General features: G+C 42.4%; 2 protein-coding genes across 2 annotated transcripts; one reads left to right on the forward strand and one right to left on the reverse strand.

Annotated features, from left to right (window-relative positions):
* Positions 1-2,874: 2,874 nt before the first annotated feature.
* On the reverse strand, positions 2,875-15,873 carry LOC142790835 (arginine-hydroxylase NDUFAF5, mitochondrial-like). The gene is made up of 13 exons (XM_075885360.1): positions 15,514-15,873; positions 14,625-14,665; positions 13,962-14,025; positions 13,817-13,864; positions 12,072-12,178; positions 11,343-11,382; positions 10,417-10,527; positions 9,235-9,321; positions 7,352-7,412; positions 5,952-6,035; positions 3,770-3,852; positions 3,617-3,666; positions 2,875-3,022 (listed from the first exon to the last, which is right to left on the reverse strand). Exons 1-13 carry the CDS (start codon positions 15,769-15,771, stop codon positions 2,992-2,994), a joined length of 1,065 nt encoding a protein of 354 aa, XP_075741475.1. The 5' UTR covers positions 15,772-15,873; the 3' UTR covers positions 2,875-2,991.
* A 341-nt stretch (positions 15,874-16,214) lies between these two features.
* LOC119166802 (coiled-coil domain-containing protein 97-like) lies at positions 16,215-20,243 on the forward strand. The gene is made up of 4 exons (XM_037418164.2): positions 16,215-16,978; positions 18,534-18,652; positions 19,844-19,961; positions 20,057-20,243. The coding sequence occupies exons 1-4, from the start codon at positions 16,362-16,364 to the stop codon at positions 20,163-20,165; spliced, it is 963 nt and encodes a 320-aa protein (XP_037274061.2). The 5' UTR covers positions 16,215-16,361; the 3' UTR covers positions 20,166-20,243.
* Positions 20,244-20,496: the final 253 nt, after the last annotated feature.

Here is a 20,496-nt window from a genome sequence, read left to right on the forward strand (position 1 = left end):
CACAGCGCTGTCATTCGCTCGCACACGGAGACCGAAAATGATGCAGACATCTTGATATCACCTTCACTTTCAAGCTAAAAAAAAAAAGCAAACGCACGAGGGACTACAGCATATCTCGGATACATTGACACTATCGCTTCGCGACAAGTTCCCATTTTGTAGACACCCCCTCTCCTTATTTATAAAATGGTGTGCCCGCCGCTTCTATGTGCTTCGTGTGGCTGTGCGTCACCGGCGTAACCAGATTGTAGAGGGGGAAGGAGTCAAATTATCTCAAAAGTTTTCATGTTAACGCGGACACGCGCACATACAATGACAAGCAGGGCCATACCTAAACTATAGGGTTCATTTAGAACTTAGCCACTTCATTGGGCTGTAGTTTAGTTACAAATTATTCGATTCTAATATTGTTTGCGGCAAAAGATTCGCGAAAGAAAAAAAACTATATATATATATATATATATATATATATATATATATATATATATATATATATATATATATATATATATATATATATATATATATACTCTCTGAAACAAGGCTGGTGCTAATGGCATTCTTTTCGGTCCAAAGGACGTGGAGGCGACTTTGAACAGCAGCAGGATTTGACTTTCGGTAGAATGAAAGTAATAACCTGCGAAATATGTAACGTTCTAAATGTTTCTATACTCAGAGCATATAAGCCAGTATAACAAGCTTTTAAACAACAAAAAAAAAGGATGAATCAATGTGGAGGTATAACGTTCATTTAACCTTGAAGCGGGGCTTCACGGCAGTGTCTATTTTCCCTGGATGGATGTGTTCACAGTACAACATGCCTCCACCGCAGCATAACCACCTCTGCAGGGGGTTACTACTACGCATTGATATTGAATAAGTATTCGAAATTAATGCCGATAACAGGAGACATTACGACCCACGCATGCATGCACACAGTGCGCACGTTGAGTACAAATGTAACGGCGAACTATCCCGATGCAAATAAACGTGAACAGTGCGGAAAGCGTGGCTATCAGCTCAGTCCAACTGAGACATGCTTTATCCGTTTTCAGCTGGCGTCACCTCAGCACTATAATATCGTGCTCTGGCTGGCACTTTCGCACCACGTGTGTGTTCCGAGTGCCAGGCATGACTGGCAAATAATAAACACATGCGGTGCTTGAGCGCAAGCTACAGCGGGATTCGAGCCCTACTTCCAATACACAAATTATGCCTTCCCGCAGCCAGGGTATGCCGCAGTTCGATTGAGTCGAAAGCAACGCTTTTTGCTGTAGACGTTTCTTTCCATCGCAATAGCGCTCACCTGATAAAGTTACTTATCACGTGCTCAGACATTATTGTGTGCTCCAGACATTCTGCATTGCCATAGAAGATTTTCTCGAGATTTCACACGGCAGCACAAAATCCCAGGATTGCAAAAACGCGAAAAATGTTTACAGCCGTAGTCAGGTTGTGAAGTTTAGCAAAGGATTTGCGGAGCATCAACTCGCGTGGCAGTTCAGAGTGTGCTTCACTGTGCTGGCAATAGATGGCGCGACGCGTATTCTTAATATGGCAGCATGCACTGAGCTCGGTGTGCATGCTAAAATGGAAGTTTTTCTCCCCTCTCTGTCTCCTATCAGAAATAACTAGGCGCAAAGCAGTAACGTTCAATCTTTTACAGCGAAAGCATTACATGGCTAGGCAAAACGAAAATACATATGTCTTCATGTTGCTTGAAACTTCTCCAGTGGCTGTGCAGTCTGCGACATTGTACCCAAGCGCGCACGCCATTGGTTGCAAAGTCAGTGACGTCGTTCACACCATCACAGACATGCCGCCAAGCTCATGCGCAACAGTTTCAACTTCGTTCGTGTGCACTTACGAACACAGACAACTTTCGAAGAAGAGCACCGACAGCAGAATCGTGACCCGTGTTCGCCAAGCCGATTGTGTAGTCCGTGTTGAGTTTAGACCCGAGTGGCAAAGAAAGAGCAGCATCTGCGTACCGATGATCCAGCAGCTTTCTACGACGCGCTGAATCGCGAGCGGAACACAAACACTGATGGCAGGCGGATGCTTTTAACCGAAAGGCAGAGCTAATACGAGAGATCGAAAGCAAACGACAACGGCAAGCCGAGAAAGCGGCCTTTCTGGCAGTGCAGCGTCAACGTGGCAATGGTGGGAACGCGTTCACCGGGGCCTATGCCCACCTATAGCGGGAGTTTCTTCAGCGGCACTTTGGCTTTAGCTGTCACCGCCCATGGCCACCATCCGCACAGAATTATTGGGAGGCGATTTTCTTTCTCCTTATCAATGATGTTTAAATTAACACCGTTAACATAGCCAACAGGGAAAAAAAATTACATGGCCTGCATAAATGATAGAACAAGCCACTTTCCCCGAGTAAGCCCTTCCCAACACTATTGCATTGAGGCTGTCTACCTCTAACCCATGCGTTCGAGGGAGAGGGGGGCGTACTCCGTACGGCTCACCACTGTATCGTCGCAGACAGAAATGAACAGCAGTAAGGAAGAAGGGAAAAGAGTATTGCAGCGAGCCTGCCTCAGCGAGGCCATCATCTTTTCTAACACCTTTACTTGGGTGAGTTGGCACATTCTCGGGCAAATGCAGTTCAACTTGGACGAAGATAGGAGACTCTGATAGATGGGACACGTCTCTGTCTATCTGCGTCTCCTGTCTTCACTTAAGTTGCGCTGCGTTTGTGTGACTATCCACTTCAAGCAGCAGCATAACCATTCAACACCTTATTACTTGGTGCAAGTTCCAGACTGATAGCAGCATAACAGCAGTATTGTACACGAAAGAAAGATGGCATTCGAACACTTCACGTCTTACAGTGCAAAACTGTCAGCGAGTAACAGCGTGCAATTTGTGAAGCGCTAGCCCTGTGTCTTTATTCACCGGTTGCGTGCCTGAGAACACGACTGAGAGGGTAATCTATACAGTACTAGACAATCTAGGACTTGTCTCTTGCCGAAGGTGAGACTATGTCTTGCTGGCCGGATCTAAGAGAGACCTGAAATCATTGCAGGAATAAAAAAGAAACAGCACTACATTCAGTAATTGCAAGCAAAGCCTGATAATTAACAGGTGAGCTCAAAAATCAAGACCAAGAATGCTCGACTGGAGCTAATGTTTTGAAAAGGGGTTTCGCTTTCATCGTAATGAGAACAGCTTGTTTTTTGTTTTAATATGATGTGATTAGAATTTCTAGAACATATCAAACACTTCGCATCTGTCTAAACGTAATCAAACAGACTGTGTAATCAGATTCAAAAACTCCGTGGGTTTTTTCCGATACCAGTCCACCATCTGTGCCCTTGTTCTTTAACCAGGTTTGAAATGCTGGCTGATGCTGAAAGCGGTGAGTCATTAAAAAAGTCACATGTATACAACAAGAATTAATAAGTGGATATACTGAGGGAACAAAAGTTGCGACAATAAAAGGTGAATTGAATAACTGTCTTAAAGTACATTTACAGAAGTAACATAATAAACTCCAAGACATAGAACTGTCTGGAAATGACGCAGGTCTGTCAAAAAGCAACTGCTTATCTCGACAATCATCTTTCCATGATTACTGCACAAATGTTCTTCCTTCATCACTCACCCTAAATCTTTCAATGACACAGTTTGGGATCCCCTCTTTGCTGGCTTGGCCTGGACAAAAAAGAATGTGAGTGGCATATCATAACTAACATTAAAGCCACAAAACAGAATGGGAGGCAGACAAAGAAACCTTGATCAGTCACACACGACGCACCTGTGATGGGTCTGGCTTCCAGCCGATAAAGGACAAGATGTGAAACGTGGCCGGTATAGATCCGTCCTCATTGCCATAGAGTTCTGCACAGTTACAGAAAGCACATTAACAATTTTTCTGTGACCCCTATTGGTAAGATGGTTTAAACAAGAGGAATGAGAATTCAAAAAAGTAAATGTTTAAATGCTTAGTAATGAATAATTCAAAAGCCGAGAAATGACGAATGCCAAATACACACACACCAAAACTTATCCGTGAATTGGAAACAAGGCAGCCAGGCAAACATAACAATACTGAAACGCAGTTGTTGATTTCTCCTGCACATTGAAGGCGATGTCTGGACAAACTGTTCCAGTATGGAACTATCTTAGGAAAGGAACAAGAAGGTGAACACACTTGTCCTTGAAAAAAAAAAAGGGGGCCAATGGTAAAAGCTAGTTATAGGCTCGCTAGCCATGGGCAGTTGCACATATTTCGGAAGACCCCATACTTAAATAAGAGAAAGCTTTGACCGAACGAAATGTCTTAAAGAACCTTCGTTGAACCACACATCATCATCATCATCCATTTCGTACATAGGATGCAACACCATTGAGGCTAGAAAGGCTACTTGCCGTAGAAGCGTTCGAGCTAGGGATGTGCGAATAGTGGAGTGGTCGAATATTTTCTAATTGAATAGTTTGAACAGTATATAATTTATGGTATAAAAAAATGAGCATATTTGCCATGGCCCAACTAACCTGCACAATGTTTTTTGAAATTAAAACAAGGCATGTGCGAATGTCATTCTTTTTTTATTCTAAGTGAAGTTGAAGCAGTCCTTTATAGCGGCAGGATATAATTTTCATAATAATGCAAGCAATAACCTGTAAAATGCGTTACATTTGAAATTTACTATGCTTTGGGAATTTAAGCCCCCGAAACCATTTTTTGAGATGTCATGGTAATAGTATGTTCATTTAAACTTGAAGTGGGATTTTGCGGCAGCCTGCATTTTTTTCCAGATAGGTGTTTCCATGGCAGAGCAACTCCACACTACAGTTAAACCACCTTTTGATAGGGTTATATGGCGACAGATATACGACGATTTGTTCTTTTTGAATATACTTCAAAATTTCCAATAATCTGTGCAAAAGTGAATTAGAATACTGTAATGTTCTTTAGAATATTTGCAGTGCTCAAATATTTACGTGTACCTAGTTTGCATCAAAGAGTAGTTGCACCATTTTCTCCAGCCAAATGTGTATTTCGTTCAAACCCAATCCAGCGTAAAGGACGATGACGCCGAATAGGCATACAATAGCGCCACAGGTATTTCAAATTTTTCCCAGTTTTTCCCGAAGTAGACCTGCGTGCAATGTGTCGGTTTTGTAACTTAGCAGTAACTTTTCCCATCAAAAAATGAAAGAAAGATGAAGGGCATGTTTCTCTTTGTTAGACACAAACTCAACGAAAACAAACAGACAATGTAGTCGAGGAGCGTAAAAGGGATGCTATTCGAAGTATTTTAACACTTGCATGGCCACCGTGAGTGGAAATGTTCAATCCCCCTGCTCCTCGAAATTTAAAAATTTAGTATGTGTAACACACACACATACAAACATACAAAAAGTACAATCAGCCCCCCCCCCCCCCCCCCCCGAAAATATTTCTGGCTTTCCTATTACTGTTTATTAACTGTGTTGTAGTAATTTAGATATAAATGTTAAGTTTAAAAAAATTTTATCGAGCTAATGTCGCGAAAATATGAAAAATGAATTCTGAAATTTCCGACGTGACATGGGGTGATTTCGGCACGAAATTTAAAATTTAAAATTGAGCCTTGATTTTCTCCACTAACAATAAACTTAATATAGTGAATCATATGGCCTTCGAGTTCTCAGGGTGCAGTTTATCAATTTTAGCAGCTCATTATTTCTTTTAAGTGTTAAGTACATAAATTCTGCATCCCCGTCCCCGTGCGCTGCACGTTCACGTGGGACAGAAATGCACAAAAAAAGATAAACGCATACCAACTAGCAAAAGTTTCCATTCTTTTACAAATAACGTCCCCTACACCTTCCTTGGCTTCATAATCTGCAGATTTATATTAAGACAGCCCAGTCCAAAACATATTAGAGGGCTTCTACTGTACAGACCTAAACCAAAGCCAAACTTGGCGACTGACAAGTCGTGGTCTCACCTTGATAAATCGCCGCCGCTGCGACCATCGTATCCCTGTGTAGATGAGACTTGCGGTTCCACGTCACGTTGTTCTCGGCCATGCCTAGTAGCAAGTGGTCACACGAGACACGGCACGTTGAACAGCGAAACAACAGGTTAAACTCCGTCATACTAAACTGTTGATAATCTCAACTTGATCAATTCCTTGCCTTTCTTTAACTGTTATTTGCAGGGAGCTTTTGTAGTTCGAATTCATCTCGTCTGGATATGTATATTAATGTACCATAATGCACACTTTTTATTTACACAGAAACTTTGTATCACCATATGCTTGTGTGAATACTGTAAAATTCTGAACAAGTTCCCACCTCCTTTTTTGGGGGGTCGGGAGGAGAAATATTTCAAATTCGTGCCAATGAGTTAGCAAGCCCTCCAATCTTTCCGGCGTTTTCACTGCTTAATTAACTTTTTTTATTCACCCAAAGAGGTTGAAAGGTAAAAAGACACTGAATGCATGCATACTAAAAATAGTATTTGATTCGAAGCATGGTTGTGCAGTAAACTCCTGCTAAACGAAACTTGAAGGGACCAGAAAAATGTGTTTTACTTAAGAGGAGTTTCGCTTAATGCGAGATGGAATTGGTACAGAATTCAAGTAAGAAAACCAATCTTATCAAGGCAGCTATTCCATTTCAAGCAGCAATTTCGTTCAAGACAGTTTCGCTTGTTTGGAGCCTACTGTACATTCTTCACCTCGAGTGGCTCTTCTGCCCCCATCTTAAATTTCGATTCGTTACTGAGCAAGGGCTCCCTCTATCCATCGTGAACTTTCTTACAGCGCAACACCAGAAAAAATACAGGACAGGGAAGGAGTAGAACAGAAACAAAACAACAAAGATAAACAACAAAGATAAACAACAGTTGCGAGTCAGCGCCATCTTTTCTTTCTGTTCTACTCCTTCTCTGTCCTGTATTTTTTCTGGTGTTGCGCTGTAAGAAAGTTCACGATGGACCCTAACCAACTGGCCCGACTTACCGTCTGGCTCCCTCTATATCTTGTTGCATTATCTTTCACTGCATGGAAGGTGCTTTCTCGGGATTTTACAATGCTGCCTCACCCATATTGATACTGTGTTTATCTTGAAGCTGTTTGTTTCAGTTTTAAGCTTCATGTTTTAAAATAACTACCTGTAAGTAGAAACAGTATTTTGAATGTCAAGTGATGTATATATTTCTCTTGTTATAGCAGAGACAAAAATCTGCACCGACACGATGCCTTACGTTTATGTGTAGTTTGTTTACTCAAAACCGGTATCATTGTTTTTGCCTCTCCTATAGAATACCTCAAGAGATTGACAGATGAAAATAAATAAACATCGCCACTGATCTTCTGCTACGAGTGCTTGGTGGCCTCCTCACCTTTGAGGTCGGCCATGAGATGGAACGCCGTCGGATAGTTGACTGTCATTTCGTCGGAGTCCTACGTCAAGACAAGACGAGCATTTCTGAACAAGTCAGAACGCAGGGTAATGCTTTGAGAAATTATGCATGCAACTGTGTACATCACTTGTTTTTGCTACATGTACCGAATAGAAACTAAGAGAGTGCAAAATTCACTGAGCTCTGAATGAATTCAAATCTCCTGCATAACGAATGTGTCTTTACCTAACTTCATTTCGCAGTGTACTGTCACACAAGATCACTTTGTCTAAAGGCACTAGCACGTTCAATGAGCCGTCAGATTTCCTGCAAGGATGGGTTGCTTTAAGGCAGATAAATTAATGTATTAAGAGAATTTTTTGTTGCCAGAGAATATAGAGTGCCTTGAAGTACACTAAAGCATCGATATAGTGAATGCAGATATAACGAATTACCAGTCATAACGAAGAAAATGAAAAAAAAAATAGTCTCGAAATAGATACAGTGTTAGGAACATACCTTTATAACAAATCTTAGGACATAGAGTTTCTCACAAACTTCCTATAGGGAAATCTGGCGCTAGTGAGCTGCTGGATGCAAGGGAATGCGGGGATATGTGAGCTTCGAACTTGACTCGGATAATTATACCTCAAAGACGCGTCTGGTTTCATGTCAAAATGATTGATTTTTTAGTAAAAGAGCACATGATGAACCGTTCATTTTTGTCATTGCACAGAAACATGTTTTATTTAACACTAAGACCTTCTGCGTCGATGTACAATTTTATGAAGCGTAACAAGTAACCAATGGCCACTAAACTTGGCAGGCAGACAACAAAGCGAACGTTCTTTCCGCCACGTTTATGTCATCTGTTTCTTTCGCTGTTTGGTTGTGCCGTCAAGGTGAGTGGACTTTTATTTTAGGATGTAATACGTGTGAATAAGACCTGCTCATAAACAATTTGTTTTAGAGAAGCTTTGTTTACGCAGTCGTGTTCGCTTTTGAGCCGAAGCCTCCCTCAACACCAGCCAACACAAGCCTCCCAAACACATATGCTGTCATTCCCAGTGCTCCAATGGGGCCCTCTTAAGAAATTCGCATAGACGGTGGCGCCACGCTTTCTTCTAGGTATTATTGTGAGAAACTCTATGTCTTATGATATAACAAACTTATTTTTGTGCAAGATGTCACTTTTTTATAATGATGTTTGGGTGTAACAACAATTTCGCTCATGTATGGAGAGTTCTCCATGGGCGGCACCTGGAAAGGTTAATAAAGACTTTAGTGCTTCACTGATAAACCGATTGAAGGATTTCGTAAGAGACTGATTTTTGCTGGGAAAAAGAAAATCTGTCATCTGTGCTTCACACACATTCACACAGTAGCAACATACAACCGATAGTATAATGTGTTACGGGAAGCTGTATGCAGGAAGTGACAACTCTAAGTTTTCTTATATATAACACACAGGAAATATACAGAAAATTCGTTACTAAAGCCGGGTGCCAGTTATGCATAAATTTTAGTGCACAACTTGAGTTTGTATATTGCTTCACAGTAATGCCAGAAAGGAGACTTCACAGAAATAAACAGCCTTTTTTTTTCTTTTTTTTTTTGCCATGGTACCTAGATGGGGTGCAGATTGTTGAGTGGGCAGGTTATATACGAGAGAGTACAGTAAATTGCTAGCAGTTGTTTTCGTATGTTTCTTTCCAGATTGCCCCAAATACTAAAATGTAAGAAAAGCAACAAAGTCGGATCCTTCTTTCCTGGGCATCACCGTGGTAAACAGAAAGGTATTCACGGTGCAGTTAAATTTTCGCAGAATAGTTAACGTTACTTCAAGCAGGTCACGTTAATTAACAAGACAGAACAGCACTTACTATCGTAAGTAGTACAAAGCCAGCGTGGTTCAGAAGGGCAGCTAAATCCGTAGGTTGGACAAACGGGGATATGTGGGCACCAAACCCCTGGAACACAAGAAAGCAGTTCAGGAACCGGGACTATGTGTCGGCTTGTGTTATGCAATACATTATGAAGCAATCAAGTGCAATATAATATAAACGACAACTTACAATTTCAATGGCACCCCATAGAAAAAAAAATCGGTACGTGTACGCTCAAACCTTGATAAAATAAACTTGGATATAACGAAACACCGGTTATAACGAAGCAAATGAAGAATAGTCTTGCAACAAATACAGTGCTAGGAATATACTTTTATAACGAATGTTTGGATATAATGAACGTACTTTCGTGTAAGATGCAACTTTGTTCTAATGAAATTCAAGTGTAGCTGTGCCAGCCAATTGCGTATGTAGACCGCACTGGCATCACCACAACAGGACACTTCTTTAGGTATCAAAAACTGACAAGTTCTTTAGGAACACTTCATAAATTCATTCAAATGGGGCTATGAATATGAGGCACACCAAAGTGGGGGGCTATGAATAAAATCCAACTTCCTGCACTTAAATCAAAGTACAACGTTAAATCAAAGTAAATCAACAACTGGTGGTAATGTAACTGGTGTCATACTTGAACGTTGCCTTCCCGATCATCTCCTTGTAAACAAAGCTTCGGTTAGACAGAACATATTTTCCTAGTCCATTCAGGTTGCGTTTGTAGAGAACGTGCTATACATACATGTGCATTTCTTGCGTTTTGCTTCCTTCAGAATTTAGCTGCCAGAAACGGGAATCAAACAGGCGACCTTGTAGCTAGTGATGCCACGCTGCAACTACTGACACAACCCCACCCAGCATGTTTGGGCTACTTTGCTGGCATTATCAAACAGCTCAAAGGTACAACCTAAACATACAGAAGAAAAGAAAACCATGTGTAAAATGAAGTTTCAAGCACCTTCGTGGCTCAGTCAGAGAATGCTCTAAAAGGGCTTGGGTCAAAGTGCGCTTGAACCCTGGGTTTTCTTTTTCTTTTTTCCCTCATTGTGGACAATACCTGTTATAGAGACTGACAGCTTGGGCAACTACGCTTCCAAAACCAGCTGTTTTCATGGTCTCATAACAACGTTTGCAGTAAAATATGGCAGTAAAGTCCCTTACACCTTCACGTTCCGTTTCCGCAAGCTGCAAGGAGCCCCTCAGCTGGTACAAGGTGTCACCACCGAAGACGCATCCCAGAAAGGCACCATCCTGCTTAAGTGCGTTCCACACCTAAAAAAGGCCGAGTTAAAAGACACACACACACACACACACACAAAAACTAGATTAGTTTACACTGATAAACTACACTCTGAAGATGCTAGTGTCATTAATATCGCCACCATAGGTTTATTAATCAATGCGAATATCAGTGTAAATACCTTCACTTGGAAATTTCCTGTTGATATCTCCAATGGTCACATCAGAATTTTAAAGTGTTTTTTACATTTCGGTCGGGATGGCTCAATAAAACTTCTTGAAAATCAGCACATTCTCTGCTGCTTCAGAGGTTAACGTACTTCATTTTCATCTATTAGGGACGTTGTAGGCCCTACTATATAACATCAATACCTAAGGCGCCATGATGGGCGGTGTTGAAACTGCATTGCACCCGCATTTTCCTTGTGTGTGTTTTCTCATCTACTCAACGCCTTCTCACAGCAAGCATGGTGTTTTTCATATCGTGAAAGAGTACTTTACTAATATGAGAAAATCATTTTTTCTCTTTAGTGCCCCTCAACACAACCATACTCAAAGGTAATTGTAACTGTAACACTATTTGTGGTTGCGTACATTGTGGTGTATGTACATGTTTGTATTTTAATAGATGTTATGTTAGACACAACTGCATTAGCCATAGTATTCAGGTAATATATTTGGCATTACCTTCACCAGTCCTTCAATTAAAATTTTTGTGCAACAAACAGAAAAAGTCAAATCCTCAGTCCAGAAACCCCAGAAGAGCAACATATAATACTGACTGGTGGCAGCTGTTATAACTGCAGCTGTACAAAACGTTTCCTCAATGAGTGGAAAACTGTTTGTACCTGTTTGAATGTGCCGGGAAGATTGTTGACCCAGTGGAGACTGCAAGAAAAAAGATAAATTTATCGATGATGGCACTTGTAATAAAAATTGTTGGAACATCTGAAAAACATCTTTAACCCTTTGTAATAACACAGGCATTTCACATGAGGATATGTTACGCTTCAGTAAAAACAACAAATGCACGTATATTCAATAAAACATTTCATGAGAAGCACATGAGTGCATGCTTTTTAGGGGCTCCTCTGTCGCCATGTTGAACTTGGTTCGCAACTGAGCCAGGGCCCCAACCCCTGTAAATCTTGTCCAATTATCTTTCATCAAAGAGGTTGTGCGTTCTTGGGATTTCACGATAGTGCATATCGGTTTGATTTATGCAAGCAGGAACAATTTGACAATACTCTTTTTTTTTTCTGTGCTCTGCTCCTGGTTTCATCGCCACATCGCCATTTTTTAGGCAGTAAAGTGTGCAACAGAGGGCCATGGCTGCATGAGCAGCCTATTCTCAACAGAGGGCAGTTCTCAATTGTGCTAATAAAATGCACACCACTAAGAAAAAGTTTTCTTTTGAATTAAGAGTTTTCTCAGCATAAAACTAGAACTATGCAGTGTCTGGAATGCTATTTCAACAATTCCTGTCAGCTTGTCACTTGCCTTTAGTGTCCCTAAGAGGCCCAAGAACTTAATGAGGCAGTTTTTAATGAGTTAGGCATGCAAAATTTTCTTCCTACCTCAAGCTGCTGAGAAAGATGTCGACAGAATTCTCTGCGAATGGAAGGAACTCTTCGTCGACGACAAGCTTCGTTGCGGGCACGTCTTTAGGCACCTTGCAGCGTATCTGTAGCAAGTAAAAAAACGTGGCTGAAAATGCGTGCGACAGAAAAAGTGTGATTTCGAAATTAAAGCTATTAATTATGACATGCAGCAGACCTGCACAAGTTGCACTTACGACATTGCAGCTGCAAAGATTGACATGAAATGCATGTCAAAACAACAAAGAGATGATGCACCATTACGAAGGTGTGCAAACAGTCAAGATTGAAAATACACATCAAATAGTGGTTGTCACTGTTAAATGTGTCATGGTAGATGGTTACACTAGAACATAGATATTAAAAAGAAAGACTACACACTGGCTGCAATGAAAAGACGCACAATGTACAAGAAATTCTGAACTATGCTCAGAGTTCTAGCTAGCCGGCCTGTTCAGCCAATGCAGAAATATAGAAACCTTTAAAGGAAAGAGCATTCCTTCATTTTGAAGTTCATGCTTTTGCTTGGTTTACTAGAGCACGTTGGACACGTCATATAGCTCGGAGACAGACCCTTGGTTAAACATGTGTTCGATTCAACAATTCACTAATTAAAATTGCGGGACCCGTTTACATTTGCAGTGAAACTATTCATTCCTCAACCACAGCATGTACAAAAGATGAGGTCACCGCACCCTTGTTAGTAACTTACTGGTATCTTTTGTGCATATTGTTGTTTACAAGGAATTTATGTTTAAATATAAGCAATAACGTGATGCATACATCTGTGTATAATTCGCCTTCTGCTAACAATTGTGGACTCTCATAACAAACGGCATGCACCATTGCGTATGCTGCATCTGAAATGAATAACCGAGCGGGTCTATTTCAATGCTTCGTTTCACTATTTGTCTGTTGTCGAAATGGTGTTTTTCTCTCGTTGCAGTGACTAATCAGACGTCAATGCTGGTTATGCTGATGCAAAAATGTCCACAAATGACCAAATTGAATCCTTACATAATAAATAATAGCTCCTAGGCTCATTTTGTACTGAGAAGTGCACAGAATGAAGTGTGGCTGCCACTGCACTGAACACTGTTGGATTAGTAATGTGCAAGTAAAAGAATGCCTTTGTATACACTGCAAAGATAATAAACATAAGTGTTAGCAGGTCAAAAATGTAAACAAAATGAAGTAGAAATTCGGTGCTACGCTATGTTAACAAAATTTGAATTTAGTTGAGATGGTGCATTGCTAACAAAAATTTTGAGCAGAGAGGAAAAAACAACAAAACAAAACAAGACATTCATAAGAACGACAAGACAAGTCTGGTTGAAAAAAGTGTCACTTGTCTTGTCTTCTCCTTTGTGTGTAAGTCTTGTTTTTTGTTTGGCTTTGTTTTTTTCACTCAAAATTCCCCTTAGGCCTTGTCCGTGCAATAACACTGATCTCTTCGTTAGAGCAATGAAAGCATCAAAGCTATTGTTAAAAAGTTTATCTAATCATTTACACACTACGTAACTTCAACACAGCGTAACGTATAGTGGGCACAGCACATTTCTTGAATCTAGTATCCTCCACAGACCGATCTTCTTTCAGGTTTCCTAGTATAATGTCTACAGATATATTGTCTGTAGGCTGCGTGGACTGTAGTTCATATAGCAGTCTAATGTCATATGCAGGATGTTATGCTCGGAAAACGAATGAAAACGAGCAAAACTTACGAGGCACTCTCGAGACGCGTCGCACAGGACGAGGGATTCCACGGCTTCCTGAATGTAAGAAATTGGCACCCCTAAGGAAAATGTTCACGTACTACAGAGGAGCACCCAACTCCCATTTGGTCCCTCATGGATAACGCAAGCTCACAGAGTCCAAATGATGCGACACGTGGCCTCGACCGCAGCCCAGCTCCACAGCTCTTGGGAACTTTCTGAAACGCACCAACAATGACATATCGATTAGAATCTGTAAATTTCACATGATCTATCTAGAAAACAAGAAGTTGGGCAATTGAGGGGTTGTTCTGTGCGGGTCAACCGCAGTAGTATTTAAGTCAATTGGCAATGGCTCCATCAAAATCGTTTATGTCAACAGATTGTTCGTACTGACATCGCAGAAACCGCCATGCTAGAGTATCAACATGACGGCAATCAAATTTTGAGTTGCCAGGTTAATGCCATTAGTAAATCACGTGCATGTTCCTTAGCTATTCATGCACAGAGGACAATAATGATCTTGCTGTGTCAGTGCCGCTTTGAAGAAAGTTAACGACTGCCAGAAAATGCTGAAAATATCATCAAACTACCATGTTGAAGCACCAGAACATTAAAAACCTGTGTTTATGACATGCTGTGCAAGCTGTAGATACTTACACGTTTTGGAATGAGGTTCTCTTTCCCTTCATAACATGTTTTTTATAGAACACGCAATTTTATTGTGGAAGCATTCATTGTACAGATGTTCTGATGAATGTGCACGTGTACACATCAACAGGATTATTAGTGTTTTTTGAATGTGCAAAAATCTTACCTCTTAATGTCATAGACCCGATCAGCCAACCGATAACCAACCTGAAAGAGACAGAGAGAGATAAATAATGCACGTTAACGTGCAAACCAGTACAAGTTCAGAACTGTCGACAAACAGTGCAGTTCATGACGCCTTAGCAAGTTAGCATGGCCACCTGAATTTTACTTTTTACGTGTTTTCTTGTTTACGAAGTGCCTTTTCGCAATAAGAGAGGTGCTTTGGGAATAAGCAGGGGCAACATAAAAGTATGAGAAAAACCATTTTCTCTCCCTGGCGTCGTTATAATGATCCTATTCCAATGCTGTTCATTCTTATGCTTCGTCTGTTGTTGGAGTAGTGTTCCTCCAATGTTGTCATGATTTGTAAGTCATCAACGCTGGTTCCTCGTTACCGCCATATTCCTTGATGCGGTGATTAGTCTGACGGCATCGAGGTAAGATTCAGGTGATTGTGCAGTTCAGCCTGTTGCATGTAAACGCTCTAGGGGTGACGAGAGTTGCGTAGTACTCGAAACTCGCACCTGTAACTTCACTGCTCATGCGCATTCATTATACTCCACAGAGACACAATGGCGTGAGCAATTAAACAAACCGCTAGAAATGTGCCTGCGAGAAGAAACCAGTTACCTCGTTATGAAAACGTGCGTACATTAAGTTGCCAGGCGACAACGTCACCGTTCACAGATCGGTGAATCGCGCATAGATTTCTGCGACAGCACAGTGTGACTACTTGGGCTTAAATCGATGCAAAGAAATCAGTTGGCTGGGTAGAGCATGCGGATTCGCGATGCGTGGCAGTGAAGCACACCCAAGCAGCGTGTTGAACTAAACAACCGTAGCAAGCTTTACACCTGCCGCTGTAGAATCACCGGCGGCCTATTGGGTCCCACCTCGTCTTTGAGGTAGTCGTACACTTCGACGTCCTTGTCCAGGGCCGCCAGGGTCTTGTGGCGCGTCTTCGCCTTTCTGTCGAAAACGTTCATTTGATGACCCGGGGGCAGAGACGAGTAGAAACACCTCGAGCCATCACTGGGTCCGGCGGTGTTCGAGGGTTCGCCACACCTCGCAGTCTGGCCAGTTCGTGCTATCCACACTCCGGGAACCCTCCGACACAGCATCCGACACAGTTTGAATTCGGAGACGAGCATTCTGCGCTTAAAAGATACGAACTACGATCGCAACGAGAGCTCAAACATTAGGGCACACGCCACCTTTGCAAAGCGTGCATAAGACTTTTTTTTTTTTTGAGAAGTTTTGGTTTCGGAATTCCACTGAAGCAGTTGAGTACGGTAAGTTGAAGAAATTCGTAATGTCGACAAAACTGCACAACACGCATACCTATTTTGTGTTTATAGGGTAATTTATACCTATTTCTGCTGTACAACTTTTTGTACTTAAATAAGTTGCGCAGCAAGTCATGAGTAAGGACATAGCAATGTAATTGTTGCCATTATTGTATTTATAGCGTCCAAATAAAATGAAAGCTGGCCCGGTTTGAGTACTAAAGTACAGCTACTAAAGTTAGTTACGCTCCGAAGTTCTCGTTTTTTTAGACCAGTTGCATGGACAGCGCCAACAGCGAAGAGAAACAAATATGGCAGCTCGCATGTCTTCAAACACGATTGTAGACACAATCTGCAGATCGAAAAACAGCTCGTCTCCGTCGTTAACTACGGCACTTCGAGCACCCACGGCACGGAATTAGACGTCATTGCGCGAGGGTGGTTGTACGACAGCTATGGATTGCGACGCGCAGCGCGCGGACGACGCCAAGTTGGACAGTAGCGCTGCGGCAGTCGAAGAAGTTGGAGATGAAGCGATGGAAACTAACGTCGCTAACGCCGAGTCAACGATTGACGGAGCGACCGCAGAATCCGAAGTCGTGGACGACGTCGCCGCCGAGCAGCGACGTCAAATCCTCGACACCGTCGCGGCATCGGAAGGGTTCTTTAAGCACCAGCAACGCGGGGAACCCGACCTGAGTTACGAGGAGAAGCGAGAGATCGCCGAGAAGACGTTAGACGGCAACGTGCCGCTGTTCCTGCAGCGTTACGCCAAGTTCTTGTACAAAGAAGACGCCGCCTACTTCGAGGCGCTTAGGAGAGTCGACTACGAGGTCGACTTTCACGTCACGGAGATCGAGAGACGCAGTCGCAGGGGCAGCTCGCGAGCGCTCAGCGTGCAAACCAAGAATAGGCGATACGAGGCCCTCGAAAGACTCAAGACAGGCGGCGAGTACTTCAGTGACAAAGAAATGCGGCGAAGAAATCCGCTACTGTTCGAACAGATGATCGGCCGCTACATGACGGAAAAAGAGAAGCTAGACCTCGACAAGATGGACTTCTCGACTCTAACGTGAGCGCTGCAAAAAACATTAAAGATGCTTCCTAAGTAAATAGGCAAAGGAAAACGATCCGTGTGCGCTTCAAGCGCCGAAACTGGCGCTCTTGCAATAGTAAACAGTAGTTGAGGTAGTAGGCAGTTTGCCTGCTATTATGACCGTTTACTATTACTACTAGTTTTCAGTAGTACGACTGGCTATTTCGGTAACCTAATGTAGGCGCCCAAGAGGATTGTCTATGACGCATGCGCGATGTCAGCAAACGCAAAAGATAGCTTGTGCAAAGATTTGGGTGCCCTATTCTAAGGCTAATAGTATATAGTATAGTAATAAGAAATGTACGCAGAGATAGCGTCCCTTGAGTAAGATTTGCTTTTTTCATCACTTCAAGTGGGTACCCGGAGCAGTGGGTATGATGCATGTACAGTGCTGACACAGGCTGACACAATAGTCTGTGTACCCTATTCTGAAAAAGTCTAACTAGATGGTTTTAAGATAGTGTCCACGAAGCTTTGTGTTAGCGTTTGTCGCTGCTGTGCACGCATCATACGCTATCCTCTTGAATAGCGTATTTTACCAACGATTGCTGCGTCTGCGTGGCCTATTCTAAATCTGCTGACTCTTTGGCTTTAGAATACGTACAAGTCTTGCATTTGTTAGCATCGCGTATGCATCAGATGCCAAGCTCTTCGATACACGTGTTACGTTTCGAAAGTAGCCAATGTACTCAAAGCAGTGCAAATCCTATGCACCCAATTCTAAAACTCTTGTATCCGCTGGCTCATCATATGCCTTGTCTAGTCCGAGACGTGTTAGACTATTGAAGTGAAGGCAGTGGTCTGGTAATACGCCTTTTAAACAAGTCCAGTTTCCCCATTGGATACGTTCCAAGCATGACACCCGGCAACCTTACGCATGCATCAGGTGACGGTGCTTGGAACAGCAACCTTCATACCACAAGCTGTATGCTTACGTAAAGCCTCCTCTGTACTTTTTTGAAGGAGGCTGTGGTCCATACGCAACAATGCAGTGACAAACAATGTTTTATGTGAGAGTATTCTAGTCTGTTAGGCAGCCACTGCAAACGCCAAACTTTCTCGACTTGTGCTGTGAAGACTGTGCATTTAAAATTGTAGAATCTTACCTTTCTCTAGGGATATTAATTTTTACGCTAGATGCATCTGTTTTTCTATCACTTCCATTAAAAAAATTCATGAGGTAAGCAACCAAGAATGTAAAATGTTTGGAATGTGCCCCCCCCTTCCCATTTTTAGATCTAAAATAAGTGCCAATGACCAGTCAGGGACCGAGCAATCGCCCCCTTCCCAATTCTGGTCGCATTATCCTTCCCCGTTGTAGGGACGCTTGCTTGGAATTTTATGGTAAATCAATCTCAGGATGCCCAAGCCTCGCCTAAACTGTAAGCGCATATGAGGAGTAAATTTTTTAGCTCATCTGGCTTGGTTCAGTTGTTTGGTTCAGTTGTGATTGTACGAGCCCCACGAATGGCATTGCTCGAAGTGACCGTGTGTGAGCAGTGATTCTGGAACAATCACCCGTGCCCTGCAGGTTCTCCGGCCTGCTGATGGAGCACATAGATCGGAACGAAGTCACGAGCCTTCGAAGACAGCAGCAGGACCTCGAGGAGGCCACATTTGAAGAAAGCGACTCGGACTCTGAAGAAGAAGGTAGGCAACGGTGGCGACCTTGTCACACCAATCACATCCTTTGAGAAACCATTCTGCTCTTAGTACATGGACAAAGAAGGGCACACATGGGACAACCGCTGGACGTTGATTACCCAGCGTCCAACAACGTCCTGTGTGCACCTTTCCGTGTCCCGATTTCATTTTCGCTGGTAACATATACTTCAGTCAAAACCAACTAGCCGAAATTTTAGCTTTCTGCACAAACTCAAGGGAGACAAAAGACCGAACCTTGATTTCAAAACTATATTACCGTTGTAGCTCCCCATCGGGGTAGAGATGTTTATATATGTTAAAAATAACTTCGGTCAACGTCGAGATCCCTTTCTTTAGTATGTTTCAACTCGATCAGGTGGGCTTTCATCACATTGTCGACTTTGTACGTGGATCATAGCGAGACCAGATAATCTGCAGTTTCAGCTGTGTGTGCCGAGGTCAGTAGCACCAAAAATATTCTGGACATTCTGTCATCTGCCCGCCGTCGTCGCTCGAGAAATGGCTGTAGTGCCAGTTTCAGGGTCATGGGATGATGCCCACACAAGGCAGCTGGTGTTTCGATAAAATACAAATAAATGCAAGAGTGTCCCTGTACATAGGTGCATGCTAAAGGACTCAACCTATAGAAATCAGTTAGTAAGTCCTGTGACTGTGCCCACCGAGTCGGAAAAAGCGCTCTGCATTAACGTCCACTAACTACAAATCATTGTCGAAAGTAGTCGTTCTCGATTGCCAAACTTACAAGCCATTAAAGATGGAGGGCTAGCCGATGTGTCATTGCAGTTCGTAAGGCAATGAAAGCGTACAAATGACAGTGGTGCCTGTGGTATCCATACTGTGCAGAGATAGAGTGCAAGAAATTATAATTATGTCTGGGGTCTTACGTTCCAAAATCACTATATAAGAGACTCCATAGGGGAGGGCTTCGGAAACTTCAACCATATGGTGTTCTTATACGTGCACTGACATCATGCAGTACACAGGCCTCTATCGTTTTGCATTCATCCAAATGTGACTGCTGCTGCCGGGATCGAACCCGCGATCTTTGACACCTGAGCACCATAATCACTGCTCCACAACCGCAGATGGAGAAGGAAAAGAAATACAACTTAAATGCAATGAAATGCAACATTTCTCATCATTTTTCAAAAATATTCCTTTCCATGGCCAATCTAGAGTGTGAAGATGATGCACCACATGTTTCTGCGACGGAAAAGCGTCTCCTGAGGAACGAGTTTATGAACACTATGTACGAGAGCTTCCTGTCTGGGAAAGACAAGGATTACGATTACGAGTAAGTGACTGACCGTTTTTAAAATGGAAGCTTGTTACGGGCAACAGATTTTCGTGGCAACACATTGGTTTGAAATGCACTTTCTCACCTTGCAGTTCCGTTGACAACAACGCGGACTTCGACTCCCTCCAGACGAGGCAGCACGACGAGGAGGAAAAGTATTTCGATGCTGAAGAGCCGGAGATTTTAGACACAGTCGCATGAAAAGGTTTTTCAAGTGCGAGATAAAACTCCAGTTACCTGGACATGTAAATAAATTATGCATAAAGGGCTTGGCATGAACATTGTTTGACATGCTCTCTTGAGCATGCTTATGGGTAGGCACTGGTCCTCTGGTCCAGAACCTCACAAAAAAAAATTGACTTTTTGAAGCATTTCTTTCTTCTGCTATCTAGACATCAAAGAGAATCTATTGCTGTTATAATAAAGCCTTCTAATGATAAGTACCCATTGTGTTATCGGGCTGTCGAGTCAGCTTCATGATCATTTTCACTCGCAAACTCACAAAATTTTCACGATTCTAGTTGCAATTGAA

Source organism: Rhipicephalus microplus, unplaced genomic scaffold (genome assembly GCF_043290135.1).
Source record: "Rhipicephalus microplus isolate Deutch F79 unplaced genomic scaffold, USDA_Rmic scaffold_132, whole genome shotgun sequence".
In the NCBI taxonomy this organism is placed as follows: domain Eukaryota; kingdom Metazoa; phylum Arthropoda; class Arachnida; order Ixodida; family Ixodidae; genus Rhipicephalus; species Rhipicephalus microplus.